This window comes from Peromyscus eremicus, chromosome 1 (assembly GCF_949786415.1).
Source record: "Peromyscus eremicus chromosome 1, PerEre_H2_v1, whole genome shotgun sequence".
In the NCBI taxonomy this organism is placed as follows: Eukaryota; Metazoa; Chordata; class Mammalia; order Rodentia; family Cricetidae; genus Peromyscus; species Peromyscus eremicus.
The window spans coordinates 133,681,576-133,698,489 of record NC_081416.1 but is presented as its reverse complement, the minus strand read 5'-3'; the positions used below and the strand labels follow the sequence as shown (position 1 = coordinate 133,698,489).

Sequence of the window (16,914 nt, the reverse complement as noted above, 5' to 3'; positions counted from 1 at the left end):
GCACTGTGAAGTCTCAAGGAGTTCCCATCAAGCAAAGATGGGTCTCTGCTGGTTATTTACTTCATCTTTTTTGTCAACTTAATGCAGACAGGATCATCTGAGAAAAAAACCAAAAACCACTTAATTAAGAAAATGGCTTTAAAGACTGGCCTGTAGGGAAGTCTGTGGGACATTTCCTGGATTAATGATTGATGGAGGACCCAGCCAACTATGGGTGGTGCAATTCCTGAGTAAATGGTTCTGGGTTGTATAAGAAAGCAAGCTGGGAAAGGCACAGAGAGCAAGACAGTAAACAGTGTTTCTCCAAGGTCTCTGCTTCAGTTCCTGCCTTCAAGTTCCTGTCTTGAGTTCCTCAGTGATGGACTGTAAGCTGTAAGATGAAATAGCCCTTTCCTCCACAAGTTGCTCTGGTCATGGTCTTTATCAAGGCAACCAGAAGCAAACTAAGATAGATCTCAAGAATTTATTATAAAATAGAATGACAGAAACTTACAGATTTATACATTAATTCAAATATATTACAGCTTTAATTTATGAACAGAAATGTCCTGCTTTTTCTTCTTTATCTTTCCTGGTTGTTTTGCATCATTAATCTGCATTTTTACTTGATCTTGCAATTTAGAAAAGAATGCCTGAGATGACTTTAAGGGTTTATCTTTCCGTTCATCCTGCAGTGAAAACAAAACAGAGATGTTACAAAACGTGCTTATGTGAGAAAACCCAAAGCCCACAGTACATTATGATCACAACAATGAACAATGCACAAACATGAAAATCCACTGCAAAAACTCAACCATTATCACACACCCTGTATCTCAGGGAAAAGAGAGGAGAAGGAAACTTGCTGCCAGGCCTGTCGCTGCACAGGTCTACAGCAAGTCTGGAGGGTGCTGAGGCCACCGCTGAGCAGGGTGCTCCAGAACCCAGAGGCAGCTCTGACACCCTAGTTGAGAGACGACCCAATGCATGCCATCAAGTCCCCCAACCGGCGCCTCTCCCTACTTACCTTTAACAAGGACACTTTGCCTGTTTTGGTCAACTGTTTCAGCTTCTCTGCAGCTGCCGCTCTGGTGGACTTCCCAGGCTGATCTGGGTTCCTCTTTTCAAGCAATTTTCTCCGCTTCTCCTTCTCCTTTATTTTCAAACGCTTCTGATACTTCTTTTTCCTGCGCTCTCGTTTCTTGTCTGTAGCTGTTTTCTCAGCAGCTGTTTTTAGATCTCCAGCTTTATTTTTCTCCTATTAAAAAGAAAAACAAAACAAAACAAACCCACCAAATAAATAAAAACCCTAAACAACCACCCTACTACTGGTTATCCCAGTCTAACATCTGTCAAGGGATGAGAAGATGAGCATGCACACAGTGGCCAATGGCTGGATGCCTGTGGCACAGTGTGCGACGATGCAGAGCAAGCCCTGTTTGGATCCAAGGAGCTCTGGTAACTCTACAGCCTATACTTTGTTCTTTGCCAGAACTGACTCCGAGGGAGTTCAGCCCCAAATGAACTCACAAAGGAAACAGAGAACTAGGCACTCAGGCCCACAGTACTGGCCAACAGGTACTCTCTAACACGGGTCACAGGACATGTCTGACTCAGCCTTGGCTCTAAGCTGTGAATGGCAGCCCCTGGGTTTGGATGAGGGGGTACTGGAGATCACTGAAGAGAGGAAGCAGGGAAGAGTGTCTCCAGAGAAGAGTGACATCCTCATTTCTCCTGGGCTGTCAGCGCATCGTGCCAGGTTACCACTGGCACAAGATGGCAGAGGTTCTGACAGAAGTGCTGGCTGTACATGTAACAAAGCAGGTGAGACAGAAAGACCCGGATGCCACTCCAACGGAGAACACGGGCCTGCCAGAGCCAGGTTCTGTACGGCAAGAATTTCCATGTTCAGGGGTCAGAGGATGCCAGCACCTGGTATAACCCCAATGTGTTCCAGTGTCCAAGTGGTCTACTGGAGTCTAGACTTCAATGCTGATAAGCACTACACTGCACTTTATGATTATTATGGACAAAATCAGTGTGGAGATGGGCAAACACTAAAGTATTACAGGATTTTCACAGGACTGAAACAGGTACTTGAAAACATTTGTAATAATCCTCATATCTGTCTGAATAAACGAGAGTTTTTAAGTACTCTGTAACTAATCATTCCTCTCACTATGTAGGCATCCATAGTCAGAGGATCAATTCTAGGACCCTGCAGATACCCCAAGTTCCCACATGCTCAATCTTGTATATAAAATGAACTATGTATATCACCTACTTCCATGCTTCCATACACTTCAAACTGTGCATGGATCCCGTGAAGCCCTGGGACAATGAAAACACTACACACACATAGCTGTTGTAAAGTTTACACATGTTCAACACAGATTCAGTTTTCTTGACTGATTAGTTTCAATCTGCAGTTGGCTGAATCCGCGGATGTACAACTCAGTTACAGGGATGTTGGGGGACACACCTAGAAATTACTGAGATACACTGGAATAAAAACTGAAACTCAAGGAGTCATATTAAATAAATGTGTATCTGGCTACAATGACCTTACTTGCAGTTACTAAACATTTCCACCTAGCTTCTTACCTTGATTTCCTCTGGGGCTAGGAGGGCTGCATCACTGACACTCACTGGGGCTACTTCCTCCATGGTTATGGCTGGCAGATTCGATACAACTTTAATTTCAGGAACAGGCTAGAAAAGAGATAAGGCATTTAGCTAGGAGAAGGAAACGGAGCAAACATCGTCCAAAAAGTTCTTTATGGAGTTGCCTTCCTCTGCATATATGTTATGGTTGTTGGCTTGGTGTTTTGGGGGGGGACTCTGACTTTCGCCTGCTCTTAGAACCCTTTTCCTCCTACTAGGTCGCCTCGCGCAGCCTTGATGTGAGGATTTGTAAAAACCCACACACACTGAAAACCAAACCAAACCAAACCACTGCTGTGCTGACTGGATGACAGTCCCGACAACAGGCAGCATCAGACCATTCCAACAGCACTTACAGCTCCAGAGCTCTACGTTTCTGATGCAGTCAGATACTGCTCCACGTCACCTATGGGGGCATTCCCATGCAATCCCATCTACTTAATAAAATATATCGACTTATTATCATCTTGCCTTTTGTTATGAAAAAAATCTAAGCTCTCTGAAGAAATATATGAAAAAATGCTTATGAGAAAAATATAGATTATTTGATAAACAATCAAAAAAAAAAACTACTGGAAACCTATCTTTATATATTAGCATGAAATGGTATAAACTGTTTGTGAAAACTAAAATAACGTACATGAGGGAATGTTAATGCACTCAATCTCGTGAGGAGCTGTACGGGTAATCACAGCAACTTGTCATTTCAAGATAACAGTGTTCAAGCCACACCCAGAGGACAATGTTCCAGGGAAATGTCAAGAGAGCAAAAACACATGAGAAATAGGACAGGATCTTAGAGTCTAAGCAAGAAAACATGGAATGTGAAAAAAAAAAAAATCTCTTTCAACTGGGCCACTGCTTAAGATATTCATGAGAAATTCTGTGCTCCCCCACAATCAAACAGAAACAGAGGCAATCTCAAGACACAATACAACATGGCAGCTGGTGAACAGTTCGTGTCTGCAGAGACCCGGATACGAAAAAAATATGAGAAGAACCTATAACAGCCATGGGCATTGCTGAAAAGTTAAAACGCAAAACAAGAACATCTTTTAAACCGAGGCAAAAACAGAGGCCAGGGAAATGGTTTCTTGGCTAGGTGCTTACTACAAAAGATGGAGGATCTAAATTCAAATCACCAGTCTCCATATAAGAAGCGGGCATATCTGCACATGCCTGTTGTGTCCAGCGCTGGGGAAGGGGAGACAGGCAGCATCTGGAGGCTCACTGACAAATCAGTCTATCTGAAACAGTGACCTTCAGACTCAATCAATGAAGAGACCTTGTATCAAAAGGAGCAACAGAGGAAAACACCTGATGTTTTCCTTAGGCCTCTGCATGCTTCTGACATCTAGATCAGTCTTTAGTTCTTAACATTTAAACACCTTCACAAGAGACACCAAAGGGCGACACGTGAACAACACTGGCAGGTGGTGCAGCCTGTTTCATAAGTAGACAGAGTTTCAGGGAGTCATGAGATTCTCAGTCAGCCCAGGAAGGACCCAGACTGGAAAGGGGGCTGAGAAGCCTGGCACTGGACAGAACACAGTAAGCAGTGCAGAGCACATGGGCCCAGTGTTAGCTCTGCCCTCCCACATTCCAAGCTTCAGTTTGCTCATGTGCAAACCAGTAAAACCACCTTAGTGTTTTGGGCAGTGAAAGTGATGTAAACAGTACCTAACATGACTTGCAGCAGGCATCAATCAACATGAGAGACAGACACCATCACACAATTGAACACAACTGGCAGGGTCAGGAGAGGAGGAACCATTGAGGCTCAGAACTGAAGGTGACCAGGGAGGGGCCTGCTGGAGATCGGGGTGAAGCAGTACAGAAGGCAGAATTAACCCAGAAACAAAGTGAGCCTCACTTACAGAAGCCCTGTTGTAACTTACAGGAGTGTGTCCTCATACAAACTGAAAAGCGGGACTCCCCAGAGCTCAGAGCTATTAAGTTTACACATGCTGTTTTTTACACTGAACGGTTAATTCACATACCGGTTTGGGGATGAAGTGGAAGTTTGATAGGGCGTCCAATTTTAGGAAGAGAGAATCCATCATCTTCTGAATTTCTACATGCTCTGGATTTTCTTCTTCTTCAGTTTTTTGCTAAGTGAGTAAGGTCAGTATCAGATGAAGTAGTTTAATAGTGGACCACAGATAAAATGTTATAGGCAATGAGAGTACCCCTAGTTTCTCAGAACCACAACTTTAACTATCCAGCAGCATTCCAGCTCAACGTGGTGGCACAATCCTTTAATTCCAGTACTTGAGAGGCAGAGGCAGGCAGATCTCTGTGAGCTTGGGGTCAGACAGGACTACATAGTGAGATCTTGTCTCAAACAAAAACAAAAAACAAAAACAAAAACACCCCAACCAGGGATGACGGTGCTATCAGTAATTCCCAACACTCTGGACTGAGGCAGGAGTACTGCGAACTCAAGACCAGTTTGGGTTACATAGTGTTACTTTGTTTTAAAAAGGAAGGAGAGAAGAAGGTTCCAAAAGGAAAATTAAAGGTATCAGCACATAATGCTGCCAATGCCTAGCAAAGACCACAAGGGGCGTACATTTAGTACCCATTACCTCTGACATTAAGAACTAATACTTTAAGTCCTTGAGTATTTTCCGCCAAAGGTTAAGCTACCCACAGTAGGATCACTAAATTTAAGGAAAATTAACAAATGTTAGTGAGGAAGAGGAAATTTGAACCCTGGCAATTACTGGTAGCAAAGTAAAATGAGGTAGCCACAATGGCAGCAAGCTTGGCAGCTCACAGAAGGTTAAAGAGCATTTCCCTCCTGACACAAACCCAAGGACACTAAAGTAGATAAACTTAAGCATGCGCGCGCGCGCGCGCGCACACACACACACACACACACACACACACACACACACACACACACACACAAAGTAGGATTTACTATATCCAGAAGGTGGGAAAAGTTTCCATGCTCATCAACTGAAGAATAATCAAGAAACCGTGGACATATATAAACGGAACATTATCCAACAAGAAAATAGGAACGAAGTGCTGATATATGCTGCCAACATAAAGACATAATGCAAAATGAAAGTCACACAGTGTGTGACTTTATTTATACAAAATGTCCAAAACAGGCAAATTCACAGAACTCGAGTGTAAGATAGCAGAGGGGAAGGAATAGGAAGCGGCAGATTGGTGAGCAAGGATTGGGGAACTACAGAGAAAAACTACAACAGGTGCTTCTGAATTATTCATTTACTTAGTTTTGGTTTTTCAAGACAGTCTCACTATGTAGCACAGAACCAACTCAAAATATGATCATCCTTATGAGTCTTCTGAGCTCTAGGATTTTAGGAGTGCACCATCTTGTCTGACACTGTTTGTGTCAAAAAATGTTTTTTATGTTATATGAATGTAATCTGTTCAAGATTTATTCAGATTAATCACACTAATATGGAAACGACACTCATTTAATTCTACAGAGTCAGGTAATTTTTTATTTGTTCTTCCCTTGGCCCCCAGTGTGCACTGTGAAAGGCTAACATGGGCTTTTGTTTGCTGGCTTTTGTTTTTTATAATTAAGCCGGAGGCAGAGGCTGGGGTGGGGATGGGGTGGGGGCACAGGAGTAAGAAGTTACTGGCTCTGTGCCTGGGGCCCAGGTCAGATGACGTGTCATCAACGCTCATCCTAGTAAACCCAGGGTGAAGAAAGAAGTCTTCCCAGGATATGTACTTGTCCTGCTATTTAACTAGATTCATTTTAGAATTTAAGAAAAGACAAACAAATAAAAACAGCCTAAAGATCAAGATCATTTCATAAAGATATGAAATACATCAATTACTTCAAATACCAATAAATATGATTTTAGAATAACAATACCGTAAAATAACTGCTGGAAAGTCAATAGCTGACTATACAAATTAAGATTGCCAATGCTCTTTACAGAACAAGCCCCACCTCCCTTGCATTCAGGGGAACATTAGAGCCCTCTGCTCCCAGCATGTGCTGTTGCACAGGTATCTGAGAGCTGGATTAGATCAGGACTGACTGAAGATCGGCTTCTCCTCTTCTACCCTTTAGTAGTCACAGCCTGGCCTTGGAGGTCAGCTTACCTGGTTAAGTTTGATATACTCCTGCTCATAAATCTCAGCAAGACTCAGCTTGCTCTTCTCGTGGTCTAACGTTAAACGCTTCTTATATTCATACGCATCCTCTTTGGGTTTTTCTTTTCGTTCTACATCATCCCAAGCCTGAAATGCAAATATGTTCATAGACTCCAACATTGATTTCCATGCTCCGTAAGAACCATAGTAAAGAAATTAATTTTCAACTTCAAAAGTGATTATCTGGGGCAGGGACACAACTCAGGTGGTAGAATGCTTGTCTGGCATGCATAAAGCCTTGGGTTCATCCTCAACCCCACATAAACAGGGTATGGTAGTCCATACCCACAATACCAGTACTTCAAAGGTTGAAGCAGGAGTATCAGAAGTTCAAGGTCATCTCAAGCTATTTAGTGAGCTCCAGGGCCATCTATGGGCACGTGAAACCCTGTCCCAATAATAATAATACTAACTAAAAAAGTGTTAGATGCGATGGCCTACACCTTAATCCTGGAACTTCAGAGGCACAGGTAGGTAGATCTGTGAGTTCTAAACAAGCCTGGTCTACACAGCCAGGGCTACACAGTGAGACCCTCTCTCAAAAGAAAAAAAAAAAAGTGATTTTTTTCTTCTCAAGTAGCAAATAATAAAGCATGATGAAGAGCAAAGAGGACAGTAGCCCAAATATCCTTCTGTATTTATTTTAAAATTAGTCTTTCTCTTATTACCCACTTTAATTTCCTTGTAACCATTTGCTAGGAATTGAACCAGAGCCTCGCATATGACAAGCAAGAGCTCTACCAGAGCCACACCACCAGCCCTTAGATTATTTTATTTTAGAGCCATTTCTTCAGCCCACCTTACTATGTGATTAAATTAACCTAGGTTCTGTACTTCATTTCAAATTTTAAGATCTTCTCAGATCCTCTCATATCAAACCCTCTGCTCTTCTTGCTCCTCCATTTTCGACACATTAAGGAAGCATCTCTAGTAAGACGTGTCATATACTTATCATATAATGCCTGTTTTTATTCTAAGCTTACAAAACCAGATCAACTCCCAAAAATTCTTTGCTGGGCCATTAATATCTAAAAAAATCCACCCTTGATTTATTACAGCAGATACTGTGCCCAGACGGAGGAAGGGTCATGGGTTTGACCACAGCAAGCCAGATGTCCATCATAAGCCCTATTACCATCCAGTCAACAAGACTCAGAACAGACAGTACTAGCAATGGCCCTGGCCACCGTCCCATCAGGCACCTTACATTCTTGGGTATGAACAAAGAGCTATGTCCTACAGTGAAGGCGAAAATCCCTGTGTCCAGTGTCAGGGCTTTAAAGTCAAGAGGATCAAATAAAAATTAAGAAAGCATTATTTCTAAATATTACAGTGAGAATTAAATTAAAATCCACTCCATTCTTACTGACCTGATCTCTTATCCTCTGTTTAATGATATCTTCTAGATGGAGGGTAGTTTCCTCTGTGATTACAGGGGCTAAAAGAAACATAAAGTGTTTGTTAGAAAAATGCACGTCAGACCAGGGATTCTCAAACCCTTGTTGGACTCACAACATAAGCAGCACCTTGGAACGTACTAAAAATACAAGTTCTTAGGCCAACCCTACACATTCTAAATCAGACAGTGGAGAATTTCTTACAGTACTCTGTTTCTAGGCCTGCACCCTGTCACAGTACACTGACTTGTTCACAATTAAACTGTAAACCCTGGCTATCTAAGCAAGTTCTTTTTTGTATCCATTAAGTTCAAACCTGGGTGTGATGGCACACGCCTTTAAGTGTAGAGGCAGGCGGATCTCAGTTAAAGGCCAACCTGGTCTCCAGAGTGAGTTTCAAGACAGAGCTATGCAGAAAATATCTATTAAAAAAGGAAGAAAGGAAGGAAGGAAGGAAGGAAGGAAGGAAGGAAGGAAGGAAGGAAGGAAGGAAGGAAGGAAGGAAGAAAAAGGTTCAAATGCAGAACTCCGTGTTTGTGTGTGTGTGTGTGTGTGTGTGTGTGTGTGTGTGTGTACTGAAACAGGGTCTCACACAGCCCAAACTGGTCTCAAACCTGCCAAGTAACCTGAAGATGACTTTGAACTTCTGATCCTTCTGCCTCAACCTCTCATGTGCTAAGATAGGCCACCATGCCTGCTTTCTGCAATACAAGGGGTCATATCCAGGAATTCAAGCATTCTAGGCAAGCATTCCACCAACTGAGCTATAGCTGTAAACTTGAATGGAGATGGTAAAGGACAACATTTCCATCCCAATGCCCTGGGACACCCTCCTTAGCAGTTAAGTGTCAAGATATTGGCAGTTGTTCTTCTGAGTGAGTACACGCATGTGCACACTTGCAATGTGTCATGTGTAGGCCAGAGGTCGAGGCTGGGACCTTGCTTGAATGCCCTCCACCTTATTTTTTGAGGCAGGGCCTCTAACTGAACCTACAGACATCAATTCCCCTATACTAACTGGTCAGCAATCTCCAGCCATTCTCCCATCTCTGCTTCCTCAGTGCTAAGATTACAGGATCTGTTTGTGTGGGTGCTGGGGAATCCCAACTTGGGTCCACATGCTTGCAGAGCAAGAACTTTACCCACTGAGCCATCTCCCCAGCTCCTGACAATTCATTTTAATGATGGGGGAGGGGCATACACTGGAGACCTAATGCAAAGACTGTAAACTGTTACCAACTGGTGAATTCAGTTAAATGGCATACAGATATCCACTATACTTTTCTGTATGGTTGCAAATTTTTACAACAAAAAGCAGGAAGAAAACAGACATGACTCAGAATCTTTCTGAACTGGAACTACAGAAAAAGCCCAGAGGAAGGCAGCTGCAGAAGCGCAGGAGGCACCATACCCATCCTGACAGCATGGTCAAAGTGGAGCGTCTCCTCCAGCAGGCTGTTCTCTGGCCGCTTCTGTGCCGTCACTTCCCCTTGAAGCTGCCAAGGCTTTTTTTCCAACAACTCTTTTTCCAAAGATGCGATTTTCTCATTCATCTAGGAAATAAGACAGCAGTTACGTTGAAGTGCTATACTTACTAATGTACCAAGCTCTCCAGAAGCACTGGGTCTATTTGGGGGCTCTGTTCTATTCCAATGATCTAAATCTGCACAAGCCACTAGCATGCTTAATTATTACAACATCCTAAGTGAATTTTGTCTGAAATATTCGCTCTGATGGAGCCTGGCTCTTGACTCTGCACCTGAACGTCTCTTCTCTCCTGTAACAGACCATCTTAGAGCCATCAGCAGACACAAGGCCGGTCCTATCTTCAAGTCCTCCTGTTTTCCACTCGCCCTTCTGCTCACTTGTTAGGTCTGCCCAGGATCCTCTGCAAGGAACAACACTTTCACTGCAGCCTTCCTCAGCTTTTGCTTTTGATGCCACACTGACAAGTCTAAAATAGATGGTAGGTCACAGTGGACATTTTGTCTGACTCTTGTTAAAAAGATGTTTCTAGAATCTGGCCAGTAACCATGACAGCAGCTTTGGACCTGATGTATTTGTAGTTCACTGAATTAAAAAAAATGAATAAAATATGGTTAAATCTCCTTGACATCCATGGAGCACGATCTCTGAAGCCGAGAATTATGCTTGATTACCTTATACTGAATTAAATAATTGAGGCTCTTCTGATTTGGTGGCATTGCTCTCTCATTATTTTGGATTTGTGTACCACCACCCAAGAATGAGGCTAGACAACGTGGATATTTACATGTTTACATGAGTCAGATACAGTTAGTCCTGTCTATAAATTCTGCTTTACTTTTTATATGTGGGCATCAACTAAACATTAATTATTTATTTCTTGAAGGTTTGCATAATTCCTTGGTGAAACCAAATATGTTTGGGTGGTCGGGGGTGGGAAGACACTAGGGTAGTAACTCCTTATAAAGTTATTGCCTCTAGACTTCCTATCTCTTCTAGGGACACAGTGACAATCCTGAACTTAATTTGAATTGCTTTTGAAAAACAATTCTTTAGGTAATCTTGATATTTCACTTTCTACTTGCTCTCATTTCTGTGTGATGTAATTCTAACATGAATAAATGACAGACCCAAAGGACAAGAGCCAAGTTAAAAGTACTAAAATCAAGTTGCCCATCATCTGTCTGGCATTCATTTAAGAGACATACCTCCTGCAGCAGCTGAAACAGTTAAAAGAGAGTCACAGGATGACTGAGAAGAAGCATCCCAGACAGGAAAACAAGCACAGAGAAAAAAGATTTCACAAATCTGGCTCCAAAGTCAAGGCTACAGGCTAGGAAATGGAGGCACAACTTATACAAACGATAAGATGCTTCTTATGTGATATCTATATACAGTACATGCAGGATACTTTCCCTTTCTTCCTTCCTTCCTTCCTTCCTTCTTCTTCTTCTTTTTTTTTTTTTTTTTGAGACAGGGTTTCTCTGTGTAGCTTTGGTGTCTGTCCTGGATCTCATTCTGTAGATCAGGCTGGCCTCGAACTCACAGAGATCCACCTGGCTCTGCCTCCCAAGTGCTGGGATTAAAGGTGTGTGCCACCACCGCCTGGCAGGTTTTTCTTTTTTTAATGAGAGAGGGTAGGCTACATAGCCCAGGCAGGTTTGAGGCTCACTATGTAACTCAGGTTGTCCTTGAACTGGATACAATCCTCCTACCTCAACCTCCCAAGACTGGATTTACAGGAATGCACAATACCTAGCTCAGTACACGTAATCTTTAGTGAGCAAGATCTTTTTTTTTTTTTTTTAATTTTTGGTTTTTCGAGACAGGGTTTCTCTGTGTAGCTTTGCGCCTTTCCTGGAACTCACCTGGTAGCCCAGGCTGGCCTCGAACTCACAGAGATCCGCCTGGCTCTGCCTCCCGAGTGCTGGGATTAAAGGCGTGTGCCACCATTGCCCGGCCCAAGGCCTTTGTTTTTAAAAGAGTAGGTTAGTGAGTTTCCACCATGTTGAATATATAACAGAATTCCTAGGAATTACCTTCTCCTGTCTCTTTTCAAAAGAGGATTTGACTTCATCAGATTCTTGTTTTACAGCTAAGGGACTTGTATCTTCATCCTCATCCTCTGGCAAAGCAAAGGTCACTCTTTTCAAGCCTTCTTTATGTTGCTCACCATCCTCACTTTCCTCCAGGTCGTTATCTTCATCCCTACAACAGCAAGACGGTTATCAAAGGGAGAACACTACAAACCACTATGAATACAAAGATAAATATTCCGATGATAAATTTTTAACACCTAATGCCATTCAATATTCAGAACTTCCAGGGTAGCTAAGGCTCCAAGGAACAAAAGGAATTCTTTTTTTTTTTTTAAATTTTTGTTTTTTTAAGATTTATTTATTATGTATACCATGTTCTGTCTGCATGTATGCCTGCAGGCCAGAAGAGGGCACCAGATCTCATTATAGATGGTTGGGAGCCACCATGTGGTTGCTGGGAATTGAACTCAGGACCTCTGGAAGAGCAGCCAGTGCTCTTAACCTCTGAGCCATCTCTCCAGCCCCCGGAATTCTCTTTTTTTTTAATTTTAATTTATTTATTATTATTTTGTATGCATGACATGTGTGGGCGATATGTGTACCACAACATGCACGTGGAGGTCAGAGAAAAACTTGTGGGTTTAGCGGATCAAACTTAGGTCACCAGGCTGCATGGCAAGTACTTTCATCTACTAAGTCACCATCTCACTGGCTCAACTCCCTTAATAGACTAGGCTACCCTAAAACTCACAGAAATCCCCCTGTCTCTGTCTCCCAAGTGCTGTGATCAAAGGCATGCACCATTACACCTGGCTAAGGAAGCGATCTTTAGGTGAAATGGTTGCTATTTAGAAACAGAATAGAAAGCATTAATACAGGGAATACATTATTCATCAACTCATGATACAAAACGCTTACTTAAAGATAACATTAGGAGCTGGAAAGATGGCTAAGAACACTGGCTGCTCTTCCAGAAGACCTGGACTCAATTCCCAGCACCCACATGTACACAACTATCCAGTGCCTTGATATGTCCAGTCCCAGGGGATCTGACACCTTCTTTTGGTCTTTGCAGGCACCAAACACACACTTGGTGAGCAGACATACATGTAAACAAAAACTCATACACATAAAATAAACTTTAAAAAAACTTTTTTAATAAAATAATGGGGGGAGGGGTGGTAGCGGTGGTACACGCCTTTAATCCCAGCACTAGGGAGGCAGAGGCAGGTGAATCTAGTTCCAGGCCAGCCTGGTCTACAGAGTGAGTTTCAGGACAACCAGGGCTACGGAGAGAAACCCTGTCTCAGAAAAACAAAAAACAACCAACCAAACATACAAACAAAAAAAACCCAAACCAAACCAAACCAAAAAAACAAAAACAATGTTTTATTAGCTCAAAACCCAATTGCAAGGTCCTTACTTATAATATAAAAGGCTAACTGCTACTGCTGGTGCAAATTTTCTTCTTTAAATAATCACCATGTCCCTTGAAATTCAGAGACATTTTTCTAGCTGTCTGATATCAGAGAACCTTCTACTAGATATAGAGTCTAACTTCTATTATGTATTTGACAATTCTGAGTACATATTTTACATCTATGACTAGACCACTGCTGCTTACAAACTAAAGAAAGATTTGAAATGCTCACGATTCAGAAATGCTTTCTTCTGCTTCCTCCGCAAATCCTTCCTCTTTGTTTGAACCCAGCTCATCATCAATAACACTAGTGATGTCATCATCACTTTCAACTGGATCGAAAAAATCTTTGTATTTCAGATTTCTGGAACTTTTATTTGACTAAAATAAAAACATTTTTAAAAAGTTTAAAGATGGAAAACTGTATAAAAACACTCATGTGCCTATGCATATTATACACACATACAAATTGCTTTCTAACTTTAACACTACCCCAGGCAAAAATAACTATTAGGGAAACTAGCAACTAGTTAACCACCTCACAATGGAAGCCTAATAAATTGAAAGGAAGTACACACCTACTCATAACACATAAATAAAAATATACTATTTCATATCTCAAAACATCTAATTACCATTATTTAAAAAAAAACAACAACCCATTTTCCAAATGTTAAAAGCTTCTCTCAGCCATTTCTTTCTTTTTTATATTTATTTGGAGGGTGCATGGGAGGAGTGTTTTTTGAGGCAGGGTCTCATCACTTAGCCCAGGCTAGTTTTGAACACATAATTTCCCTGCCTCTGCCTCCCACTTAAAATGTTTATATCCTGCACCACTGCTTAGCTTTTAAATTTAATTAATTTCTTCAATACTTCGTTTGTGCTCGAATGAATTTTGAGGCACACTAAATCTCTCCCTAGGAAAATATGACATTTAAAAGTTTCTCTTCCTAAAACCTTACCTTAATTTTCTGGCGTCCAAACAGCCCTCCCTCATCTTCATCCGAATCAATGTCTTCAAAAAGGTCAATATCTTCCTCCTCCTCTTCATCCTCAGGTCTTTTTTCCTCTTCTTTTTCTACTTTTTCTAAAAAGTTCTCCATTTCAGAGAGTTTGAAGAATTTGTCGTCCACTACAGACTTTTCTCTTGGTTTTCCAGGTGGTTTGATTTGCATCTTGGTCTGCTGTTCCAGTTTGCTAATATCAAAGTCAAGGTCTGAGTCCTCATCACTGAAAATGGGACTTGTCCTTGGGTCAGATCTGCCTGAGCTTTTAGGTCTCTCACCCCCTTTAGGAACATCACTACCCACATCTGACAGCTGTTCCTCCTCCACATCAGTCTCTAGGTTCTCCTGGCTGTCGACCTCCAGCTCTGAGGCCTCCTCTTCACACTCCTGATCTTCACTCTCTGGGAGAAGGCTGAGATCTTCATCCTCAATTGTTTCACTAACTGCATTTTGGAAGTATTCTAAGATTGGTTCATTTTGCAATTCTAGTTGTTGCCAAATCTGCTCATCATCAAAACTATTTATCTCAAGTTTTTGTAAAGGACTTCCAGTTATTCGGCCACTCTCTAATATTTTATTAAAATCATAAAGAACTTTTGTTAGAGAAGTGAAGTTTGATGCTAGTCCATTTTGAATCCTATTGGGAAAGAAGATTGAGATGAATTATATACAATAATATCAAGCATTCTGAAATAAAAGAAAAAATAAAAAACATACCTTATTTGCAAAATAAAATGTAAATGAAGCATCAATTTTAAGTAAAGACCCTGGATCCCAACAATGTGTATCTTGCTGGTGAGCCAGAAGTATCTGACTTTGCTGCATAGCTTGTAGGCTGGACAGTCACTACTCATCTACTTGCCTGGAGATAACCACTAAGTCAGCCTCAAATTCTCAAACCTGCAGCTGGGCGGTAGTGGTGCACACCTTCAATCCCAGCACTCAGGAGGGAGAGGTAGGTGGATCTCTGTGAGTTCGAGGCCAGCCTGGTCTACAGAGTGCGTTCTAGGGCAGCCAAAGTTACACCAGAGAAATCCTGTCTCCAAAAACAAAACAAAAGGAATTCTCAAACCTGCTACATAACATACACTTTTTATTACTCACCTGACAAGTGATTACCATTTGGCTGTAAGTTTGGGAAAATTTCTCTAAGGATATGACCTCTGAAATGAGATCTACAGATTGAGACCTACGGGTAAAAGTGACTACCTAAAAAAGATCTGGAAACATGTATTCTGGTTCTAAGAAACATTTAGAATATATTCCCTGGAAAAGATAAGAGTTCAGGCAATGTGAAGAACAACAAGACCCAAACAGCTACAGTGTGATTAAAGAAGCAGAGTATGAACCTGAGATTATGGATGGTGTGTGTGTGTGTGTGTGTGTGTGTGTGTGTGTGTGTGTGGCGTGGGACCAGGACCCAGACCAGGGTCACTTTAAGTATAACGAGAACACAGAAAGCTGCAAGGGGAAGGATGAAATGATGACTTACAATTTGGAAAGAGAAATAATAATAATGGTAGATGTGTGAGGAAACTTAAGCAGCTTCCCAAAGGATGTCAGAGGTCTATGTTGGAGTCACAACAGTGAGTATGGCAAATAGGAACCAAAGTCTAAATATACTGTAGACAGGATTCACAGGATGCTAACGAATCAGGCAGAGGAAATACAAGAAATAGAGAAAAATGATGACACCCAGGAAGCAGACAATCTGACTATGGATAAATAAAATGACAGAAGTGTCATTTACTGAGGCAGTAAAGGTAACTTAGGTAGTAGGAATGGGTAAATGACTTCAGGGGAGAGAAGAGTATATGAGGGAGGGGGGGTTCTATTTTGGACACAGTGAATCTGTGATGCTAAAGAGTATGGATTTGCAATAAAAATCTGAGTCATAGTTTTACAGACTTTAATCGAAGTGCTAGGAAGAAACATAGAAGTCTGCCCTAATTTTCAAACTCAGTCGTGAAAGTGCATAATTGACAAGCACCAAGTACGTACTTTCAATAAAGCTTAATGACTGGTAAGCGGTGGGTATCTTGGGACACACATTCAGAAGTGCAATTAGCACGCAATAAGGTAGCGTCTCTCTGGACGCTAATAATTGAGCTTTATTTCAATAACATACACCTAAGAGATATGCACTGTCCGGCTCTCACTAATAAACTTTTGACACGCCAAGAGAATAAAAACTGTCTGAAATTGGGGTTAAGGGACCTGCACTTCCCTTCCTGTCTTTCAGAAGTTGCCGAACGCCTGCCCGCCCGGCACCCGTGCGATGCGGGCCGCTTTCCCAGGCCTGGATCTGAACTTACGTGAGGAAACACTCGGGTCGGCTGGTGGCTTTCTTGATTTCCCTCAGACACCGTTCCAGGGTCTGTCGGCGGGTCACGCGAGGTGCCATAGCTGTGAACTACGGCACCACGCGAGGGCTGAGAGCCGGCCGGAAGCCGCGCGACAAACATGCACCTTCCGCAACCTGAAGCTCAGAGCCAAAGGTTCCGCCACGCACAGGTTCCGGCCCTGCATCCAGACGGTGCCTATAGCACTGCGAACCTTCCTATTGGGCATGCGTGGAGGCGGGGCAGGAAACCGAAAAGCGCTATTGGTCGTCCCAAGCGCCTTGGCTCTTTCTCCAAATGCCTTGTTCTGTATTTCTAAGAGAACTGCAAGTGATGTCGAGTGATTGCTTTCTGTTTCTGCTATCGATCCAATAAGCATTTCAAAGTAACGGAAGAGCAGCTCGCTTCACGCAGCATCCGCAAAGATCG

At 42.1% G+C, this 16,914-nt stretch overlaps 1 protein-coding gene across 1 annotated transcript; it reads right to left on the bottom strand.

Annotated features, from left to right (window-relative positions):
* Positions 1-444: 444 nt before the first annotated feature.
* On the bottom strand, positions 445-16,737 carry Mphosph10 (M-phase phosphoprotein 10). The gene is made up of 11 exons (XM_059273437.1): positions 16,459-16,737; positions 14,099-14,780; positions 13,369-13,517; positions 11,717-11,885; positions 9,604-9,745; positions 8,166-8,233; positions 6,745-6,882; positions 4,644-4,754; positions 2,584-2,691; positions 1,007-1,237; positions 445-668 (listed from the first exon to the last, which is right to left on the bottom strand). The coding sequence occupies exons 1-11, from the start codon at positions 16,545-16,547 to the stop codon at positions 519-521; spliced, it is 2,037 nt and encodes a 678-aa protein (XP_059129420.1). The 5' UTR covers positions 16,548-16,737; the 3' UTR covers positions 445-518.
* Between the last annotated feature and the right edge of the window lie 177 nt (positions 16,738-16,914).

Excerpts from the sequence above, each read along its gene's own strand:
- Mphosph10 (XM_059273437.1), bottom strand. The coding sequence starts at position 16,547 with ATGGCACCTCGCGTGACCCGCCGACAGACCCTGGAACGGTGTCTGAGG. Across the intron at positions 14,781-16,458 it reads CGACCCGAGTGTTTCCTCAC|GATTCAAAATGGACTAGCAT; the intron begins GTAAGTTCAGAT and ends CTTTCCCAATAG. Across the intron at positions 6,883-8,165 it reads AACAGAGGATAAGAGATCAG|GCTTGGGATGATGTAGAACG; the intron begins GTCAGTAAGAAT and ends TTTGCATTTCAG.